The sequence below is a fragment of the Lycorma delicatula genome, chromosome 9, assembly GCF_047948215.1.
Source record: "Lycorma delicatula isolate Av1 chromosome 9, ASM4794821v1, whole genome shotgun sequence".
Classification (NCBI taxonomy): Eukaryota; Metazoa; Arthropoda; class Insecta; order Hemiptera; family Fulgoridae; genus Lycorma; species Lycorma delicatula.
The window spans coordinates 125,888,647-125,912,098 of record NC_134463.1 but is presented as its reverse complement, the minus strand read 5'-3'; the positions used below and the strand labels follow the sequence as shown (position 1 = coordinate 125,912,098).

Here is a 23,452-nt window from a genome sequence, read left to right as displayed (position 1 = left end):
CGTTCGGTGGAGGGGTATAGTGAGGAAAGACTATTCACAACTGGATAGGGTATTTTATTTTTATTTGGATCTACTACTGGTAGACGTATCTCGTTCTTAGTCAGATTCTCCTTTCCCTCATCTTTATGTGTAGGAACGACTTTATTCGAATCCGGAAAGAGTATTTTATTTTTATTGGGATCTACTACTGATAGACGTTTGTCGTTCTTAGTCGAATCCTCCTTCCCCTCATCATTACTTGTAGGAAGAGGACGGATCGGTAGGTTTTGTTCATGTTCGTCGTCCTTCGGAGGATCTACTACTGGTCGAAGTATCTCATTCTTGGTCAGATCCTCCTCCCCTTATCTTTATTTAGACCTGTATTTGGTCGGTCATTTTGCATTTCACTTTCATGAGACTGTTTTTGTCTTGCATTCTAGCTTTATCTAATAGTTTCATAAATGCGACTGGACCAATTTCTTCATAACTTGAGTCCTCTAAATAATGCATTATATGTCTATATAATCTGAACAGATATTCTACAACGAACGCCTTTGTAGTTAGATCATCAGACTCTACTGGAGTGATGGTGTTGGTAATAACACTTCTTTTAGAATCTGTCACTCCATAATTGAGGTCAGTCTTGTCGACAGGTTCACAGACATTATATAATCGCTTGTTTGAAAACAACAGACCGTTACTGTCTGTCGGTAAGACCTTTGGTATGTATCGATTGGTCAAATCTCTTTGCTTTACGTAAGTCTTGTTCGCAAAACCGAAAGTGGTAGCGTCGTCGTCCCCAACGGTGCTTCCCACATTGCACAACCTCCGTTTTCTAATGTTATAATTTCCATCAGAGGTTTTTTTCAAACGTCTTGATGACTCGTGTAGGCGGCAGTCTGTTACCGTACGATACGCCGCGAAAACGTCCGAACTTGTCGATGCTCATTGTTAGACTGATAAAATGCTGAACATTTTATTCTAGCCTATATATATTGGTATTATATAACAGTTACCTCTCCAATATGGTTGCACCTTCAGTCCAGCTACTCTGTATCATGAGCAATCAAGTTCCATCACAATCAGCAAGGTCTCATGATTCATAGAGGGAGTGCAAGATGCACATTTTATATGTTGTAAGGGAGTGAAATTCATTTGAGTTTAGTTAGGGTTGTGGTGTAACCTTAATCATTATACCATATATGCTTGTTGGTTGTGGTATATAATTATGGACTCAGTGTAACAATTGACCCGTTTAATATTTAAGCATAATTAGACAAGAGTAGTGAGTGAAACAAGTATTAGAGTTATGTTGATAGACCCATCAGGTTGGTCTAGTGGTGAACTTGTCATCACAAATCAACTGATTATGAAGTCGAGCATTATAAGGTTCAAATCCTATTAAAGACAGTTACTTTTATACAGATTTCAATACTAAATCATGGATATCGATGCTCTTTGGTGGTTTCAATTACTACTCTTCATTTACATTCATACATATCATCATCTGAAGTAATACCTTACGATAATTCCAGAGAGTAAGTAGAAAAAGAAAAGGGTAATGTTGATATTGTACCAAGATCAGTACATGAAATTATTCATTACCTAACTAAACTCAATTGAATTTCACTTTTGTACAATGTAAATAATGTACTGTATTTTTGGTGGGGGTACTGTGCAACTTACAAAGGACATAACTCTGGTGAAAGGCATTTCCAATGAAAAATTTCAATTGTAACAAATAACTTAGGTCCCAAATAAGGTATATTCCAAATTTCATCAAAATTGTTAGCGAATCCCTAATTGTAAACAATTACTCTCAATTTTTCCACCGTTTACCTCCAGACATCCCTAAATACTTTTCAACATGAAGCACCAAAGGAGTGATTCCATTTACAAATTCAGTTATGTGTTATTTTTTCAATTCATACAGGATATGAGGCTTCTTGTAAAAATAACAAACTCCAAATTTTTTATAATGTATTGCTCTTTTCAAGATCTTATAAGGATTATTTATAAATCACACCCAACCACCTTGCTTTACAGCATCCGCAACCCATAGGGGAGGACACCCCCCATGTGATGGGTTCGGTCACCACACCACCCCCTCCATACCTAGTTCTTATGAGCTTTACTGGAGGTCATCTTTAGTACCTCAGCAATGACATCTTTTAGTCAAGCCTCAGCCAGGATGCCACCAATGCGAATGCCAGAAGCGACATTCCCATCAGTGTACTACTAACATAAACTCCAAACAAGACTGAATGACTAATAACAAAGTAACTGAAAACCCGAAAGGTAAAGATGAGTTTGACACAATGAATCATAAAATGCAACACAAGAATACTAACCAAACATAACAATAAATAATGTAACATAACAGTAACATAAAACATAACTAACAAAAAACAAACAAATCTATAACCAAACAGAAACAAAAGCAGCAACAGTTTAGCAAACCACAAAACAAAATAACAATAAAACCAAACATTAACACAAAGAAGGAAAGTCCAAGCAGAACATCATACCCCTTCAGTGATACTTTCTTTCACCAAATATGTAATAAAACTTTCTACGATCAGTCATTCAGAGCCCGGCTTTTCCAATTAACACGGAGATCAAGTGTCGACCCAAGCCGACAAATGGTCTCCAAGCGCATTAAGTAGTACTTAGCACATTCATATTGATATATGATCATGTGATCATGATAAAAATAATAATAATAATAAGTGTTCTGCCCAAAGGCAGGTTTTCACATGGCTGTCCTCCATTCTGCTTGATTCTGTGCCATCCGTTTCATTTTATAGTAACTTCTTTCCCTTTTCACCGATTGCCCTACTACTTGCTCTTCTCCTACTCTATGAAGCACCTCCTTATTCTGAACTCTCTCCATCCAGCTGATCTTTTCCATTCTTCTCCAAACATTTCAAATGCCTTCAATTTTCTCTACTCTCCTTTCCTAATAGTCCAAGTCTCTGCCCCATAAAGGGCCACATTCCACACAAAACATTTTGCAAGTTTTTTCCTTATTTGCAGATCTAGTTTGCTACATTGCACTCTCCTCATTTTGCTGAATGCTTCCTTTGCTGTAGCAATTCGCACTTTAACTTCCTGATCACACTTCATATCTTCCTTAATGATGCACCCCAGGTACTTGAAGGATTCCACTTGCTCAACTTTATTTCCCCCAATCCTAATCATTGCCCTTTTGGTTGATCTGCTAATTATCATGCTCTTTGTCTTTCTTGTATTTATCGTCATCCCATACTCCGTACAGGTTTGATTTATTCTTCTCAACATTTCATTCATCATGTACAATATCTCATTGATAAGCATCGTCCAATAATCTGCATTGAGGACACATACCAGAATCTGCCAGGCTGAATTTCTGTAGTCTGTTCTGAAAAACACCATCCTGAAAGAATTTGCATCACATATTTGTTCGGGTATACCCAAGAGGTGTCAAATCAACAGCATTAGGGAAAAGATCATGCGTTTAATGCCCACACTCTATTTCATCCCATCTGGCCTGCCGCAGGACGACACCATGCTGTTCTATCTCCTTTATTTTCTCTGAAGTCAATTCACCTAACCTCTTAGCAACATAATGCTGTTGCCTCTTAGAACTCAGTCGAGTCTATTGGTTTCACCCCTGCAATCACCAAGATGGCCTCCCATAATATTATACAGTAACCACCCATTACTGTTAGCAGTATAAGGTGTTGAGCCCGTAATATCCCAAAAGCTTTTAAATGTTAGCCTATCCAACTAAATAGGTGTTGTGTGTCGCATATAACAGATTTGCCTCGCAGACGCCCTTATACAAAATACTCGTTCTTAAAATTAAGACCTCAATCAGGATTGACCACACATTAAATTTCAAAGAAGGCATTACAGGCCTTCCCCGCAACATATTGAAGGTGCTTCTTAAACTGTAATTTCTCATCAAGAAACAATTCGAGGTACTTTTGAACCTGAACATATCTAATACATTGGCCAGACACCAATATGCAGACTCACCGCAGCCAAACAGCCTTTGAGGAGTATCGTCATGGTCTTCTCCAGGCTGAACATCATCTTATGCTGATGACCCCATAGCTTGAGTGGCTCGGAATTCAACCCTCCTCTGCGAACCTCTTTCTGCCAGCAGAAGTCTTTCGTCAGCATAAGCCACAATGCAACACCCGCTGGGCAATCTCAGCCACAGAAGTGAATCAAACTCCACTATCCACAATAAGAGACCCAACATAGTGCCCTGCGTACAACCCTTAGACAGTGTCTTCCCCACTTCATGGCTGCTCTTGTGGAGCAGCACATCCCAATGACTGAAGTAACTTGGCATAACCTGCAATTTACTCACAGTACAATATCTCTTCTGTAATTGGTATGTAGGAGAATCCCACCATAGCTTATTAAATGCCGCAGAAATGTCCAGGAAAACTCCCAGGACATATTCCTCCCAACTGGAGGTTACCACACGAAGTATGGCATCCTCAGCACCCTTTCTGGGACAAAATCTGTATTGATTATCCATTAGTAAACCGAGTGAGGTCAGCCTCTCATTTATACGAAGGTACAGAACCTTTTCAACATGGTCCAATAAATGAAACCACATTTCATCTGAAAAAAGTGTTACGGCAAGAATGTATTTTCATTTATAAAATCCAGTAACCACTGGCAATATTCAACATGTTTAGGAATAGCAGCATTGTGTAACTGATACTGCTTATTTTGTACAGTTGTAGTTTTAATTGTGTAGTCAGTGCTCTTTGCATATTATTACTTGAGATTTCTATTTGTGCCAATTTTTGTTATATTTTGACTGGAGTAATGGAAGCTACAGCTAAATTTAATTCTGTCCTTCAAATCGGGTAGATCAGTAGTTCAGGGAGGCATATACAAGATCCTTTAGAACCCGAAAGGAAAAAATCACATGGGGTCAGTTCAGGTTGCCTTGGAGGCAAATAAGCTCTGTCATCGACCAGATGACAGCATGATCAGCATGGACCACATGCTGACTGATCCAGCAGTCAGGGAAAACATCATTCAGCCAATTCCATATGGAGGTATGCCAGAGAGGAGGTTGTGCAACATCTTGTTGCCACATAAAATTTTCTAGTCCACTTGTAATTGAGGTAAGAGCCACCTATGCAGCATACTGTAATAAACAACTCCTGTTATGCTTGCCTCGGTGAAAAAGTATCCTGTAAACTAGTTAGGATTTTGCACAGAAAACATTTAATTTTTGGGAATCCCTTTTGCATTCTTAAGAGTTCATTTTATGACCCCCAAGAAATTATGCGTGTTAACTTTTCCACTTTGATGAAATGTTAGCTCAACATAATATGATGAAGAAAGTATCTTCATGCTGTGGAACACTTGAAGTCGGCATGCACAACATAGGCAGTAGACTTCAAAGCTCGTAACAGCTGTAAACAGAAAGAAGCCCATAAGCTAGCATTTCCTTAAAGCATTCCACTTTGTTATCACTAAGATTGCTAGTTCACAGCTGACCTTCCTGACAGATTTTTTAGGACTGTACGAGAAAGAATCCCTGATACATTTAACATTTTCATCAGATACTCTAGTTTGTTCTATTTCCTTTACACAGGCATCCAGTTGTTTCAAACTGATTATGTCATCAACAAATGTTACTGAAGGATCACCATTAAACTTTCTACAAAACACATGTTGAACTATAACTACAGATTCATATTTAGCAAACTGCAAAACACAGAAGGCTTTCTGTTCAGGAGTCACTATCTTTGCTAGCGGTGCTGTCAATCAGAAAGATAAGGAATCAATGTATGACTCTACACAACTAAAACTGTCCTTTTAGCTCTTTTGATTCTAACCTTAAGTCAACGCTGTATACCTCATCCAAGAGATATTACAACAAATTAAAACCCCAGTATTTTTTTTGTACACCTAGTGTAATTATGGAAGGATATGTATGTCTACTATTTATTATGAAGTAAAGTATTGCTATAAATATTTAAATTTGATTTTTTTTCCATTTTTATTTAAGTTTTGCTTCAGTAAGGGTGTAATTTTAATATAAATGTTAACCGAAATAATGATGCAAATATTTCCAAAATGTTTTTTATTCTTTATAATAAACTGTATTTTATTAGTATTATTACTTGTTTCAGGAATTATTTATTAACAATTTTATGAAAGAAGTTTATCAGTGTACAGTAGCTTCCAAGAAGAAAACTGTTTCAAAAAGAGATGTTGATGCAGCAGTATTTAGCCAAGACTATTTCCTGTTTCTTGATGGTACTTTAGACTAGCGTTTCCTTTGTTATTACTTTTATTGACCAATTTTTGTTATTAAAAAAAAATATTGTATTTCTATAAAAGATTGAAATAATTTTTTTTTCTATTTATATTTACTTTAATTTTTGTTTCTTGGTTTACAAATGTCGTAGATTTTCTACGTTTTTGATATAATACGGCCTCTATTGATTTAATGTTGAGTTTAATTCATACATTTCATTTATTTTACATTATTTAACTGTACAACATTTCAAACAAGCCACTCCAAAGATGCTGACTACATCCTGACATCCTTACTACAATATTCAAGGTTGTCAGGGACCCTTATTACATTACTCCATGATCTGTTAAAGTTGATTTTGGAGAACTAGTCAATTTATTAAAGTATTGAGACCATGAAAATAATAATTTTTAGCAGTTGCATGTGAGTTCATATCAAAGTAAAGTGTAAAATACTGCAATGTAATTTTTAAACAGAAAGCAATGTTGCACATGTATACAATGAAGATAAGTTTAGTAGATTATAAAATATCACAATAACGGTTGATGTTGAACAGGTAACTTAAAATGAAGTCAAAGAAAGTATGAAAGTTTAAGATAAAAGTTAAAAAATTTAAGTTTAAGATGAAAATTTATTTATGATGAGAAAGAATTATATTTTAATGAATCTTGTGATCAAAACTTGAAATTTAGCACTACTGTAACAAAATTCTATGTAATATATCTCAACTTTTCCTTTTAAACCTGCCTAGAAAAGGTGAAGTTGCATTATAAATGTACATTTCATTTATATGATTTCATAGTCTGTACATTGTATTATCTAGTTGTGATAAAAAAACTAGAATTTGGCTCTAAAAGTAACTTTAACAATATCTTTAAAATAATTTGGTTTTTTCATTTAATCACCTCTCAAAATGTTAGTTAATCTGTACTTAGGAAGCTCAGATTCTTATTACAGTACTCGATGATTTATTAAATTTGACTTCAGAAAACTAGTCAATTTATTAGATCGAAACCATGAAAATAATACATTTTTGCAGTTACATATGAATCCATAAAGAAGTTAGTGTAAAATGCTGCAGCATAATTTTTAAATAGAAAGCAGCGTACAATTGCACAATTATATAATGAAAATAAGTATAGTAAGTTTCTAAAATATCACAATAATGTTTGATGTTGAACAAGATTAATTATACAGTTATAAGGTAATCCTTTCCAGATAATATACAAAAGTTAATTTCAAGGCATTCTGAACTCAGCTGCCACAAAAACTGATATGTGAAGAAAATCTCATAGTAGTGGTGGAGTTTCTGCTAAATTTATTCATACCATTTTACTCAAAATCAAATTCTCAAGTTTTGTTTAAAACCTTTATGTTGTATTATTTAACTAAGTTATTTTAAATATAACATAGAACAGCATCTTATTTTACCCCAATTTTTTGTCTTACCCTAGATTTCAAAAAAATACTGTTCTGGAACTTATTTTTTTTTTTCTATTTTTTAGGTCAGATTTCATACTAAACCGCTAAATTTTCCCATAATTTGGATCCTAGGAATTACAGTCTGTCTTAATTTTACCAAAGGCACAGAAATCAGGGTGAAATCTTTCATCAGCTGATGAAAGATTTCACCCTCGTCACGTTACGATTTCTCAACTCGTAATAAAGTGTTTCCAACTCTAACTAAATATGAACTTTCTTCTTTATTTTCACCAGTAGAACATTGCCTGAAAGTTTGTTTCATTCTTCATGAATCACTCTTTATAAAGAAGAAAGGCATTTTCTGATAACTTATTCTTCCTTTTCCCAAACAGCTATAATACTGACATTTACCTTAACTATTATTATTAAAGTTGTGTTTAGAAAAGATAAGCAAAATCGGGAATTCTTGAGCAGTTAAAATGAAGTGCAAAAATTCAGTATTTGCCTATATTTAAAGTAATGATATTACAATTAATATCTTAAGTATTAAAGTGTAAAGTACAGAGAGAAGTGTGTTATTTTAAGATGTGTAACTTAGTTAAAAATGTCATAAATACTACTGCTTTAAATTTAATTACTACCCAAAGCAATGAATTCATCTATTAAAAATTCAAGGGAGATTTTTACATTTATTGTTCATTTAAGAATATTTTTTTGGAAGTACTTACATAAGTTTTTTTATAAAGATAACACTCATTTTTTTAAATTATTTGAGTAAAAAAAATAATTGTTTAATTTTACCACAGTTCTGTTTCTTTGTTAAATATTAAATGTAGTTGAATTAAACCAGAGGTGCCCAACTCAGCGGCAACTTTTGATGTGGCTCATTTTACCAACTCTAGCATGAAATGTCTACAACTTATTTACACTATAAAATACAATATCACAGTTACTGGCTACAGTTGCTCAGATATTTCTGTAATTTTAATGTATAGAAAGAAAAAAGGCATTAATTATAGGTATTAATTTGATCGATTAAGTTTTTCGGTTTTATTAAATTATTACGCCACTGACCAGGAATATTTTTGTTCAAAAACAGCATCCATTGAAGCACTCTTTGGGATGCATCAGTTTATCTCAGTTTATAGTGGCTGTGCGCTGCCGCTGGCCAGTAGCTACCGAGAGGGCAGCAAGATAGGTTCATTGAATTATTTTGTAATACATGTGTAAACAGCAACTTTTATTTGTCAGAAGTTGTGCATGAACTAACAAGTGGTTTCACGCAGGTATAAAAATATTTGTTTCTATTTATCACAGCATTTATCATTATTATATATAAACAATTAAACAATTATGTTGGCACAGGAACCAGAGAAAAAGAAAAAAATGTGTATATAACTATAATTTTCACAAAGAATGGGAAGAGAAATATTTATTTATTTATTGTAAGAACAAATGTATTTGTTTGATTTGTGATTAAGCAGTTACTGTTAGGGAAAATGTAACATAGAATGATATTTCACAACAGTTCATAAACAATATGATACTGACTATCCTCCTAACAGCAATTTAGCATTACTTGCCAAACAATCTTTGTTTACCAGGTCCATGAATAAAAGAAAAACTGCTGCAATTGCATCTTTTAAGGTTGCACATGTACTTGCAATGCACAGAAAACCTTTTGAGAATGGCAACATAATTAAAGAATTAGTGCTTGCTGCATCAAAGATATTATTTCAAGAATTATGTTAGCTATCCAACAAGTTCAGTTTTCCAGAAATTCAGTCACTTGTAGAATAAAAGCAGTGTCTGGGAATATCAGAGCACAATTAAAAGATGATTTACAAAAATGTGTTTTTCTAAGTTTACAATCTGATGAATCAACAGATATTTGCAATGTAGCTCAAATAAATATTTTTATATGGATGGTTTTTAACGATTACTGAGCAAAGGAAGATATACTGTCAGTTTTAACATTAAAAGGAAATACACATGGGAAGACATATACCTTCTTTTTTTTTTGTCTTCAGTCATTTGACTGGTTTGATGCAGCTCTCCAAGATTCCCTATCTAGTGCTAGTCGTTTCATTTCAGTATACCCTCTACATCCTACATCCCTAACAATTTGTTTTACATATTCCAAACGTGGCCTGCCTACACAATTTTTCCCTTCTACCTGCCCTTCCAATATTAAAGCGACTATTCCAGGATGCCTTAGTATGTGGCCTATAAGTCTGTCTCTTCTTTTAATTATATTTTTCCAAATGCTTCTTACTTCATCTATTTGCTGCAATACCTCTTCATTTGTCACTTTATCCACCCGTCTGATTTTTAACATTCTCCTATAGCACCACATTTCAAAAGCTTCTAATCTTTTCTTCTCAGATACTCCGATCGTCCAAGTTTCACTTCCATATAAAGCGACACTCCAAACATACACTTTCAAAAATCTTTTCCTGACATTTAAATTAATTTTTGATGTAAACAAATTATATTTCTTACTGAAGGCTCGTTTAGCTTGTGCTATTCAGCATTTTATATCGCTCCTGCTTCGTCCATCTTTAGTAATTCTATTTCCCAAATAACAAAATTCTTCTACCTCCATAATCTTTTCTCCTCCTATTTTCACATTCAGTGGTCCATCTTTGTGTGACATATACCAAGTTATTAAAAACCACATTACAGAAATTAATCTTCCGCTTCAAAAACTTGTGTCCATAATAACAGACGGTGCACCTGCCACGGTTGGTTCTGCTGTTGGCTTCATCATGTTTTGCAAGAACAATGCTGAGTTTCTAGGTTTTTTCTTTACAACAGCATCATACACCAATAGGTATTTTGTACAAAGTGCTGCATTATGAACACATCATGAAAGTTTTTTCTAAAAATTGTCAATTCTATTCATGCCCGATCACTTCAAAGCAGATTATTCAAAAAACTGATCGTTGAAGTCAATGCTGAGTATGGAACTTTAATGTTACATTCTGAAATTAGATGGCTTAGTAAGGGAAAAGTCCTGCAACGATTTTTAGAACTACTTCCAGAAATAAAACAGTTTGTAAAATCTGGAAACGAAAATTATAAAGAACTTAGTGATCATAGCTGTTATGTGATTTAGCCTTTCATACAGACATAACAACGAAAATGAATATACTCAATCTTGAACTTCAGGGAAAAGAAAAAACTGTTATTCAATAATAGGAAGTATCAATGCATTTAAATCAAAATTAAATTTGTGGGAGGCCCAAATAAAGGAATGTAACTTTGGTCTCTTTACAAATTTGGAGTACTACGTTAATAAATATAAGAAAATTAAAACAAATAAATATTCTGAATCTCTCATTGAACTTAAAAATAATTTTTAAATTATTTTCTGATTTTCATCAAATTCAGCCAATTGCTTCTTTCATTTTAAATACATTTGTTGATACTAACTAATATTTCTGAAATATCGTAACAAATTGCAAATATGATAAATAAAAATGCTACTAATTTAGAAATGGAAATAATTGATTTTCAATCTGATCTACGATTAAAAACAAGAATATCACAAACATATTTTTAGATACTCGTAGACTAGAAAAAATATTCATTCTTAAAAGAAACTTTTCAAAGGCTAGACTCCTGTTTTGGATCAACTTACCTTTGCGAAAGTGGTTTTTCAACAATAAACTTGCTAAAATCAATGTTCAGATCCAGGATAACCAATGAATGACTGCATTAATTTAGCTGTAACATTGTATGTACCAGAATACAAGAAGCTGGCAGAAGAAATGCAGTGTCAGGTTTCACATTAAAATATTTTTTTCTTATATTTTATTTTTTTTACCTTCAAGACCATCGAAAGTAAGACAAAAAGTATTGCTTCAGAGGATGACATGAATGACAATTTTTGCAGCGTGTGAAAATGCCATGCCTGGCCAATATTTGAACCCAGAATCTCCAGATGAAAAGCCAAGACGCTACCATGTGCACCACAGAAGCCGGCATTTAATTTGTATTTGAATTCTTAATAAATTACCCATTTTCTTTAATATATTGCAATTTTTTGTGCATTATATACGTTTTAAATTGAAATATTAGAAGCAAAATATATATGTGGCTCGCCAAAAAATTTTTAATTCTTAATTGGCTCAAGTCTAGTTAAAGGTTGGGCACCACTGAATTAAATAAATTATTAGTATTTATTATAAAAAAGCCAGCAATAAATTGCATAACTTTCCTGGGTACATGTCAATTTATGCAATTCATTTTTGAAATAACTTTCTGGCTACTTCAGAAAGTCAAAAACATATTTTTTTGAGATTCTGATACGTTTTCAACTTTTTGAAAATTTGGGGATTCATGCATCAGGGGGCTTTTTTAATGTTTAAGATATTCAACAAATTTTTTTTTAATTTGGGAGGTCCCCAACACAGGACAGGTATTAAGTTATTTTAGTGACTTTAATATTTAATAAAACACATTTTGAGCATTAAAAATTTGAAATTGAAAAACTTTTTTTTTCATTATGGGGCTTCCATACTCAAGGAGAAGGAATTATTCAGGTAAAATTAATTTTTAAGAAAATAATTCCTAAGTGTTGATAAATTTAAAAAGAAAAGTTCCTTTAATTGTTTAATGAATACAAATATACAGCCATAATTCTAAATAAAGTTGTAACTTTCTAGGAAGTAGGTGAAAACTTTTGGCTAATTTTTTTTCCAAGATGTACTAAAGAGTAAAGGCTATGAAAAAATAAAATTTTTATGGAATTGGTAACTTGCAAGATGGATTTAAATGTAAAAAAATGAGGCAGTCGCAGGACTGGCCGACAGAAGTGAAAACAAACACTTTGACATATAATAAACAAACATTTTAGTGTATATATATGTATACAAGCACAACCAAGAATCAACGTGGTACAGCTAACTATAATTCAGTCTATTTTTACCGTATACTAATCTATATGTACGAGGTGCTACCCAAGAGTTCGGGGAATTTTACCATAAAAATAAAATAGTTTACCATAACTTATAATTTCCACTGTCTCGCTCAAAGTAATACCCTTGGGCATTGATACAGTGATCCCAGCGTTTTTCCCATGATTCCATGCATCCCTGGAAGTCTTTAGGTGTAAGTGTTCGAAGCACGTTCCGCGTTTCTTCTGAATCTTCTCATTTGTGCTAAAACGACGGCCTTTCAATTGAAATTTTATTTTCGGAAAGAGAAAAAAGCCACACGGGGCAAGGTCAGGCGAATAGGATAGATGGGGAGTCACTGCCGTCTTTTTGGAAGCCAAGAAATTCCGAACGGCTAGCGATGTGTGTGCGGGCGCGTTGTCATGGTGCTTTTGTTATCTCACAGATCTGAATGTTTGCGCCTAATGCTTTCACGTAACCACTTCACAGTAGAACATCCCATTGACAGTTTGACCAAGAGGAACAAATTCCTTATGGATAATGCCTTTGATGTCGAAAAAAACAATCATCGAGTTCACGTTGCTGCGAACTTGGCGTGCTTTTTTTGTCCGCGGTGAACTTGGCGACGACTGCTGCTTAGTTTCAGGGTCATACCCGTACACCCATGTTTCATCACCGGTTATGATGTTGGAGATGAAGTTAGGGTCATCTCTTGCTGAATTTTTCAATTCATTACAGACAGCTACGCGATTTTGTTTCTGGTCGCTGTTCAACAGTCTCGGTACGAATTTTGCAGCGATGCGTCTCATGTTCAAATTGTCCGTCAAGATTCGTTGCACGGACCCATATGACATTTGTACGATTGCACAAACATCATGAATTGTTTGTCTACGATCTGCAACAATAGCCTCTCGCACTTTCGCGATGTTTTGCGGTGTTGCGCTTGTTGATGGTCTTCCTGAATGCTCATCATCATCGACTGTCATTCGTCCATCTTTGAATCGTTTGTACCACAAAAAAGTTTTACGTTTACTCATAGCATTGTCACCAAATGCTTCCACAAGCATGCGATGGGTTTCTCCACCAGTTTTTTTAAGCATGAAGCAAAATTTGATGTAGGTTCTTTGCTGTTTAAAATCTGCCATTTAGAACTTCGCCGAAACAGTAAAAAACAACCGCACGAAAATCAACAATGCAACCTCTCAACATCGCAGCTGTTGGAACACTGATTCACAAAGAGTACTGTTGGCCACATCTAGCGGCAGCAGGTCGTACCAAAAATGGTTCGCGCGCGAAATTCAAATTCCCTGAACTTTTGGGTAGCACCTCATATATGTGTGTATGGGCATGTATATTGAAAGAGAGGGAGAATTATTGTGAATCACCGGCAGTTTTTTCTCCCACCTCCCATCCTCTGCTACTACATATTATACTATACACACATATATGCGTATATTCTTGCTCTATGTCTTTTTCTCTTTCATATATATATATGCTTAATGTCTTGCTGCGTTACATTACAGATTTTGATTATGAGTCAGCAATTTTTTCCCCCATATAATTTGTATGTACAAAAAATTCTGACACAAAGCGCCTAAAAAAGTTTTCACTTCAAAAATATCTTTTGTTACCACAGACCATTGGAGTAGGATGGACAAAAATATTTTAAGTGGTTGTGAAGGCCTTTTGATATAGAAAATATAGTTGCAAAAAATTCCATTATATTTTCTGAAGCAAGATACAGCTAAAAAAAGAAAATCTGATGTGGGCGTCACATGACTTCCTTGTGTAAGTATTAAATTACATATTCACATTATTTTTAAAATGAAAAGTACATAAAATTTTATTTCATTAATAACTTCTAATATTTTTTCTTTTTTTTTTTTTTATTGAATTATTTATCGTAAAAAACGTTTTACAATCAGAGGTTAATAATTATTAATAAAACAATATATTTAAGTTTAAATAAGGAGATGAAGTCTGATTCGAACTAATGTGCCTTCCCCTGATGATAAATATAAAGAGGAAGAAAACGTTAAGACCAAGTAAAGAATAAAAAGATTAAGAGGATGATGAATTTAAAGAGGGAGAAAATTTGAAAACTAGAGAACGTGTACACAAATTAAGATCAGAAGAATTATATCTAACCAAAGAGCGATTAAATGATTAGCAGCAAAAAACAAATAAACGAAATTATGATTAACTCCAACTTAGGGAATTTTTTGCAATTTATTAAAGATCGGACATATATGCCTCAGTGTACTGAGGCATACAGAGTGACATGTACAGAGTGACTGAAAAATAGACCCTCACAGGTCTTGTGAGGGTCTATTTTTCAGTCACTCTGTAGTTAACTTTAATGTAGATAAAATTAAACAGAAATTCCAGAATAATTAAATAAAATAAAACAGAAATTAACTAGAAAATCCAAAAATAATACGATTCTAAATTATAATTTTCAATTAATATTAAATAATCAAATGTTTTACCAACTCTATTATATATACACACATGTGTAATAATGCCTGTTAAATTACATATACACATTTTTAAAAGTACATAAAATTTTATTTCACTAATAACTTATGATTTTTTTTCATATTATTATATTTTTATTATTATTTATTGTAAATCATGGCATAAAAATTATTAATAAATCAATATATTTAATTTAAAAAAGGAGATGAAGTCTGATTCGAACCAATGTGTCCCTTTACAAATCCAAATACTTCATTAATTAAAATTTCATTTGGCTGGAACCAATGAAAATAAGTACTAATTATGATATATCATTGAAAAGCTCTGAATGGAAATTTATTACTGTGGTTAAGGAAAAGTCCATAATCCAAATTTTTTTGATTTTGGGCTTTTTTGGACACTTTTGGTTCAGTCGATTGCAATCAAAAGGGGATGTGCACAACTAGATGATACAACAGTCCTAAATCCAAAATTTCAACATACTATGGCTAATCATTTTTGAGTTATACAAGATACGGAAGTGCAGATGTCATACCAAAACTAGTCGTGAATATTTCCCTTGAAATCTGAAAACCAAAATTTTCTGCGATCACAATACTTTTACTTCATATAAGGAAGTATACATAGCCATTTCTTGGGAAGGGGTAAATATTAAATAAAAAATTTTGATAATTTATAATTGTGATAAAAAATCTAGGTAAGAAAAGAATGTTACTAAAGGACACCAGTAAAGATTTGAAATTCTATTTCAGCCAAAACACTCCATCCCTTTCTCCAGTTTTTGCAAAACTTTAATGCATTCTTTCCCGTATGTAGTATGTGTCTACAAAGTTTGAAGAAAATCAATCTACAGGGTCCAGAATTATATAAGACTAAATACAGGTCATCATATACACTCACAAACATCTGTCTAATAAAAAATAGATTTTCTGAACTTGGAAGAATTGGAGGAATAAAAATTTTTTTTGCAATTATCTACAATTTATTTTTTTTTTTAATATCCTTAAGGCACAAAACTTAAAGAAATACCAATTATTTAGATTTTTTTTTATTGATCGTATATTTTCCGATTATAGCTATAGCAACATATATTACTACAGCCAGGGAAGTAAAAACGAAATTAACATGGGAAGATCTATTATCCTCTCTTTACTGTTAAAAACAAAATATCCCCTGTATGTTGTCTACATTTATTCATTATGTTTCATTTTAAATTTATAACCTAAACAAAATTTGTTTTCTTACTAGAAAATAATAATGTTGTTGCAATGATTTCCCATCTAAATACTCATAATCTCAAGAAACAAAACTGGAAAAAAGTTCATTTTTCTACTTACTATACAACTATTTTGCAAGTTGTTTTTTTTTTCTTAAGAATATTGGTTGACTATTGCAATTGCTATATCCTTGTGAAAATTAGATTAATTGAAACAAGATGATTATTTTTTTAATATAAGTGTTTTATTTTCTTTTTTTTAGTAACAGAATAAAGTAATTTAAAATGACTAGTAGTTAGTGTGCTATGCCCTTTAGGTTTAATTAACATTTTAATCCTATTAGGTGTTAACCAGTAGGTAAAACTTTTTGCAAATCTCATCATAACCACAACCATATGAACAACTGAAATAAGTGAAGTGATCTCTCTAGTTGTGTTAACCATTTTCCTGGACTTCTCCTTATAAGTAGATGTTGGGATTCAATCTGGTGAATTCCAAATCAGTCAAGGAGTTTTTCCTTGCCCTGGAAAGATGTGGCTACCTTTTTTGAAATGTCATCATGCTAGTTCTTCCTGAAACAGATCTGTCAGAGTGGTTTTGTAAACACTGGTAACAACTTGTCACTCTATTTTCTAATGAATATTTTTCATTATTCATCATACCTTCCCTGGGCAGAAGTGATCCCATTTAATGAAAAACAATCCCAAAACATCTTTTATAGAGGATGCTTCTCAGTTAGGTGGCTACGTTTTGGACTTAGATTTTACCATCAGCTCTTTCAACATACTGTACTCTTATTCTTTGAACAGAAAATTGGGATTCGTCAGAAAATAATGCCTTTTTCCAGTCTTCCAGAGTCAATTCTTCATATTTCCTTCCCTACTAATTTTTTTTGTTTTTATCATTCGAGATGTTAAAAGTTGTATTTTCACTGGTCTACAATCCCTCTAATCAACCTCCAATTATCTCTAATAAATCATTGAATCGTGTACTTTGGCTCTGGCCTCTGCAAGTTGTTTTTGAGAGTCAAAGAGTTAGTTTTTTTAGATTTATCTTACTTTAGCTTAAAAATGCATTATCTCATGAAGTGTTAGCTTCATTGCATTTCTTCCCTCAATTTTGTCTACAATTAGGTGATACTGAAACCAGTTAATTTTTCAATTTAACGATTCTGTTAACTCGCCTTACATCTGGCAGATTTATCTTGTTGAGAGAAGTAAGTATTTTCATACAAAACAATTACAGCACCCACAATCACAGAAAGGACTATCAATATGATAAAGTAACTAGAAGAAAAGGACTGAGCACTTCACTGAACTACAAATTAATACCTCAAAACTTTGTAGATATTACTCAGCTGATAAGTAGAGGGAAAAAATTGAAAATAGATTGCACAATCACAAAATTTTTCAAATAATCTGCACAAGGTTTTATTGTAGTTCTGGGAGATTTTTAACTACCTGATGCTTTTGATAGACCTGTAAATAAAAATGACACTATCTCAGTCTTTGTTAGAGTATCTTTCTGATATTGAAAGTTATCCTGTATTACTTCGCAAGAAATTTTGATTGATGTGCAGTTCAGTGCCCTGGTTTAAGCCTAATTTATTGTTATCATATTTATTCATAGAACTCCTTCAGTTTCTTTTGAAACTTTTTAAAATAATTCACCAGAAACTCTGTGTAGGACTCCTGTTAAATGCTGAATCATATAAAGATTTTAAAATAAACTGATGAAAACTGCAGTGTTTTCAGAACTTAGTAATTGGCTCAGTTTGATAGGAGGGGGTAAGAATTTCTAAACTTAAGTATAATTACATGTACATCTATGTATATTTATTGTTGATAAATATTTTTTTAACCAATTTATCTAAACATAGTTTTTGTTAACCTTTTACTGATAAAGTGTGTTAGATTATTTTGTGATAATTGAACCCACAAAACATGTAAATCTCTCTTCTAAATTCTGATTGCAACATTGAAGGGTTTTTAGTCCCTTGATCTTATTAATATGGTTGATATCCCTCAAATTATCTCACTATTTACTGTTAGTCTCATTAGAGATTATGGAATTTTATTTATATCAGAAGATAATTAATTAATGGTTGGAAAATTCTATATTGAGTAGTTCATTCATTTGGTGGTGAATTGTGTTTAGCTTAAAATATGAGTAAGACATTTGCATTATACTTCTCAGGTAGATGTACATTACTAATTACATGGATTGAATTCGCACTGATGATAATGATAGTATTATTTATACCAATAATGTAACATCTTGTTAAAGAGAGATTTTTGTGGATGATAAATTCATTTGTTAATTGATTTCCTATTAAAGTAAAATAGTATGAAATTATATAATACTGTTTTGGCTTTAAGCATCTTTGATTGCTAAGCTTGGCAAAATTATATTTTACTAATATTATATCATATAGGCATTATAAATGTTTAACAATATTGCTGAATTATGCCTATATGCACTCCAATTTAAATATAATATTACTGCTTGAGACTACTTGAAAGTTCAAAATTTTAAGTGTGAACAAGTTTTCAAGACAAAAATAGATTGTTGGATCTTTGTTTAGTGCTGGGTAATATTATTAATGTATGCCTGAATTTCAGTAAATTGAAAGTTGTGATATTTCCAAGGGTTTATATTGCCAAATACGTAGTTTTGCTAAAAAAAAGTTATGCTTAAAAACAATGCACCATTAAGTTTGTTTATTGGTTAACATTAGTTATTACAAAAATAAAAAACAGTGATTCCTTTGAGTTTATTTAATTTAAGACTAATTAGTTCAGCATACTGCTTTAATACGGATTAGCAGAGATTTTTTTTTTATAATTATGAATAAGACATAGTCAGAACAAAAGTTAATATGAATAAGAAATAGATAGAACAAAAGTTAATTTTGAGTTTTATAATGGGTATACTTGAGTTATATGTTTGTAAAATATTAAATGTGAAGAATGATTAAAATATAATTTAATAAACTAAGTTAAAAAAAATAAAGGAAAACCTATCAAAATTAACAAAAACTTAATAATGTTCAGAATGACTTTTTATGTTTATAAAAATTATATAAATAATGTAATCAATTTCTCCTCTAAATCTGGAAGATTATCTCTTTTAACCTCAAAATGTAAAAACAAATATTACACCGTAAGTAAATGTCACACACCAATAAACTAGGATAATAAATGGGAACTATTTGAAAAAGAAGTTTAAAAAGTTACTGAAAAAAGATTAAGATTCTCCTCGGAGATTTTAACACTCAATTGGGGAAAAAAAGAGACAAAATTTTCCAGCACATAAAAGAACTAATGTGAATGGGGAAAGGTTAGTTAAATTTTGTTAACATTTAAATTTGAAAATAATGTGCTCCCAAATTCTAAATTTGGGAGAATTCCAGCTAGACCATGCAACAATTTCGAAGAGAAATTATGAATGTTAAAGTTAAAAATAGGAACAAATTTTGACTGATCAATACCTTTCTCAATAAAATCAAAAAATATATCGCTGACAGAATGAAAATTAATGATGAAATAATAGAAAATTTCAAAAAAGAATTGAGACAAAATCCAATAACAACTAAATGATGCAGCTCAAAAAAGAGAATTTAGTGGAATGAAGAATGTGACAAAGCATTAGAAGAAAGATGGAAATGCTCAAAATAATTAAATGATTGGGAAAATTTCTAACAAAGGAAAATAATAAGATTAAACAAAAGGAAACAAAAATGATTAACTAAATACTCTACAGGAAGATTTCACAAAACATAACTCCACAGATTTTTACCAAACACAAGGTCTTGCTTTAAAAATTAGTGGAAAATTGGGTCAAATAATAAAGAAAACTGCAAAATTTTAGCTAAATATTTCAACCAGTACCAAAGGAAAAATTAAATTTAAAGATCAAAAGCCAAACTTTGAAAAATGTAATCCATCCACAAAAAACGAAAATAAATAACTATTTAATGTCTCAAAAAAGCAAGCGACGAAGTTTCTATAACAGCAGAAATTTTAAAATTTCAGAACCAAAAATAATTGACAACTTCTATAGTCTTTTTAACCAAATTTAGGAAACTGGAAAAATTCCTGATGAATGGAAAATCACACTGATTCATCCCTTCACAATTAGGACGACAAGCAGAATGTGAATAATTATAAAAAGAGTTTTCTGTTCCATCTGTATAAAAGCTACCATAAAATATTATTAACAAAAACTTAAGAAAGACTGGATAAAAAGGAGGTTTTTAGAAAAGGACACTCATGTTCAGAACAAATCAGTAATTTAACATAAAAATTCAGTGATTTCTTTCATAGATTTTAAGAAAGCTTATGATTCCGTAGTTTGAAAAACCTTAATAAATATAATTCAATAATTTGGAATTAGTGAACAGTTAAAGAAATTTAAATGGGAACATCTTCAAAAAATAAGATGTAGAGAATAATTTTCTGAGCTTTTCAAAATTAACATCACTCTAAGACAAAGGGACAAATTATACCGATCATTTTAAATTCTGTTTTGGAAAATAATATTGAAATGTGGAACCTAGAATTACGGAACCAAAAAAAAAAAATCCAATAAAACGAGGATGGTAACCAGGAATCAAAATTAACTGGCTAGCTTTCGCAGATGACGTAGCGATCCTCTTTGTAGACCAAAACTCAAATTGAAATTTTAAACAAGATAACTGTTAAAACAAACTTACAGATTATGACAGAAAAAATCTAAAATTAAGACAAATATTAAAAACTCTGCAGAATCTGTTTGAACAAATAGGCCAAATTGAACTGGTTCAAGAATTCAGATATTTGGGAGGCCATTCAGAAGAATGGCCTTGACAAATCTGCAATTAGAAACAGAAATTTCAACTTGAAAGTGCATACGGAATTACAAAAAATATTTACAATAAAGAATGCCAATCTAAAAATCGGGCACTACAATAGGGTTATAGAACAATGTATTTTCACCTGCGAAAATTTAAGAATGGAAGAGTTAAAAAATACAAAGAAGAATAATTTGGAAAATTCTAGGACCAGTTTATGAAAACAGTAATTATAGACTAGGATATTCACCAACACATGAAAAATTTAATAACAACAATGAAAAAACGAAGATTTTTCCTTTTCCTTGGACACAATTTTAGAATGGCCAATAATCGTTATACAAAACAAATATTTATTTATTTTTATAAAAGGAAAACAAGAATTAATTGTAAGAAAGAGGTTAATATCGATATAAAAAACCAAAACATCTTGAAAAATGAAATATCAGACAGAAAATTTTAAAAATAAAATTGAATCGGTTCAGGGTTTTCAAGAAAAAGAAAGGATAAAAGATAGAGAAGTACTCAAGAATGGGCAAAAGAAAGAAGAGAACAGCAAACTTAAAGAATTAGAGAATACTGGAGAAAGAGAAAACTGCAAAAAACCATGATGACTTAATAAATTGTGTGATAATAAAATAAAAAATTAAACATGAAACTTAATGCTTAGCTTAAACATAAAATATGATAATTAACTTTATATAATTTTAGTGCTTAATTAAGTTTTTAATTAGTAATTTATTTGTTAGATCTACATGGATGCTTGCTTAATTTTCTGGCATAAACTGATTTATGGTCAGTATTATATGCTTATTTTTAAAATGACAAGGATTAAATAAATACTTTTTTTTCAGTTAAAAAATGATAATTCTCAACCATGAAGGGTGACAGAAATTTATGTATCTTCTCCGCTTTGTTTTTTAGTTAAATAACTCCATTGTACTCATTGAATCTCTTTAATTTCTTTAAAAAAAAATAATTATAAAAACTAAATAGCTATTATCACTCTGGACATGAATAATCATGCAGTTTTGTTGTCTAATTTAAAAGTTGAAAAACAGCTTATAATAAAGAATTATATTCATTTATCTATTGAATTAAATAATAAAATTATCATATCAATTTTCAGTTGTGCTAGTATTTGTGAATAGAAAATAAGATTAATGAACTTATATAAGAGAATAATATTACAATATAAGAGAAGAAATTAACAAAAATAATGATAAAGTAAAAATTTCTTGGAGTCAAAATCCCATTGCAATATGCACATATATATGTTTATGTGTGTGTATATGCTTATAGAAGTTTTGACTTTTAATTTACTGAATATAGATCAACATTTCATATATATGGGAGCCAAACAGTTATATGATACTCACTTTGTAACTTGAAAAGAATTACTATTTTGAAGGAGCTCCAATATGAAAATTTGTACTAGCATAATAAATATTTTAAATGAAGCCAAGCTTAATGTTATTTTTAAAAAATAGTATGGTTTGATATTAAAGACAAAATAAATGTTTAATTTAATTAAAATTTAGCCAGTTGCCTAGAAATTCACATTATGGTCAACAGAAATACTTTCATATCGTTTTTTTACAAATTTATATCTACCTGAAAAGTGCAATATCCATATTTAAAGTTACTTAATTATTCAGAGATAATTTATTTTTTTATTAGTTAAATATATAACATTACAAAAAAAATGCATAATGTACATCATTATTGTAAACATACCCAGTATAAAACAAACAGGTAATAAAAACTTTTAACAAAAAGTGAATAACTTTTATTATCTACAAAAAAGTACAAAATAGAAATTATTGAATAAATGTTTTAAAATATAATTTTAATAGTAAAATCATTTCATAGGAAATTAGTGAAAAATGTGACGGTTAAAGTCTACAATTTTGAAATGAGTGAAATTTTAGACCAAGCAGCAATATGAAAAGTATGGAATTACGATCGTAAAGCGCTGTCTTCACAGATAGCGCTTTATGTAAATCAATGAACTGAGGTATCCCTTCGGTTGCGATTCATGAACTTTTTTATTTTATGTATAAACGGTAGATTTTCATTTTTTATATTGAGATTATTAATCAGCGACGCTGAATTCTTTGTTATTATTTTAAGCCGAATTATTTTGTTTTTTTGCATTTTGATACTATAAATATTTATTATTAATATGGATGGAATTTACTAATTTGTAAGTTTTTAGTTCGTTTATTATTTTGTTTCAAATAATTTATCTTAGAAATTTATGTTTTAATAAATCCAAGACTGCTTGCTTTTAATATTATTGCGTAAAGAGTTATGTAATAGTTTACTCTTTGGGTGCTGCTTG

At 31.3% G+C, this 23,452-nt stretch overlaps 1 protein-coding gene across 1 annotated transcript in view; it reads left to right on the top strand.

Moving 5' to 3' along the window:
* The window catches only part of LOC142330113 (DNA polymerase epsilon subunit 4-like), a 114,687-nt gene extending 108,319 nt beyond the window's left edge, over positions 1-6,368 (top strand). The window contains exon 2 of the mRNA XM_075375189.1: positions 6,132-6,368. Within this exon, the coding sequence (XP_075231304.1) occupies positions 6,132-6,272 (141 nt within the window). The 3' untranslated portion in view covers positions 6,273-6,368. The remainder of the gene's footprint in view (positions 1-6,131) is intronic.
* Positions 6,369-23,452: the final 17,084 nt, after the last annotated feature.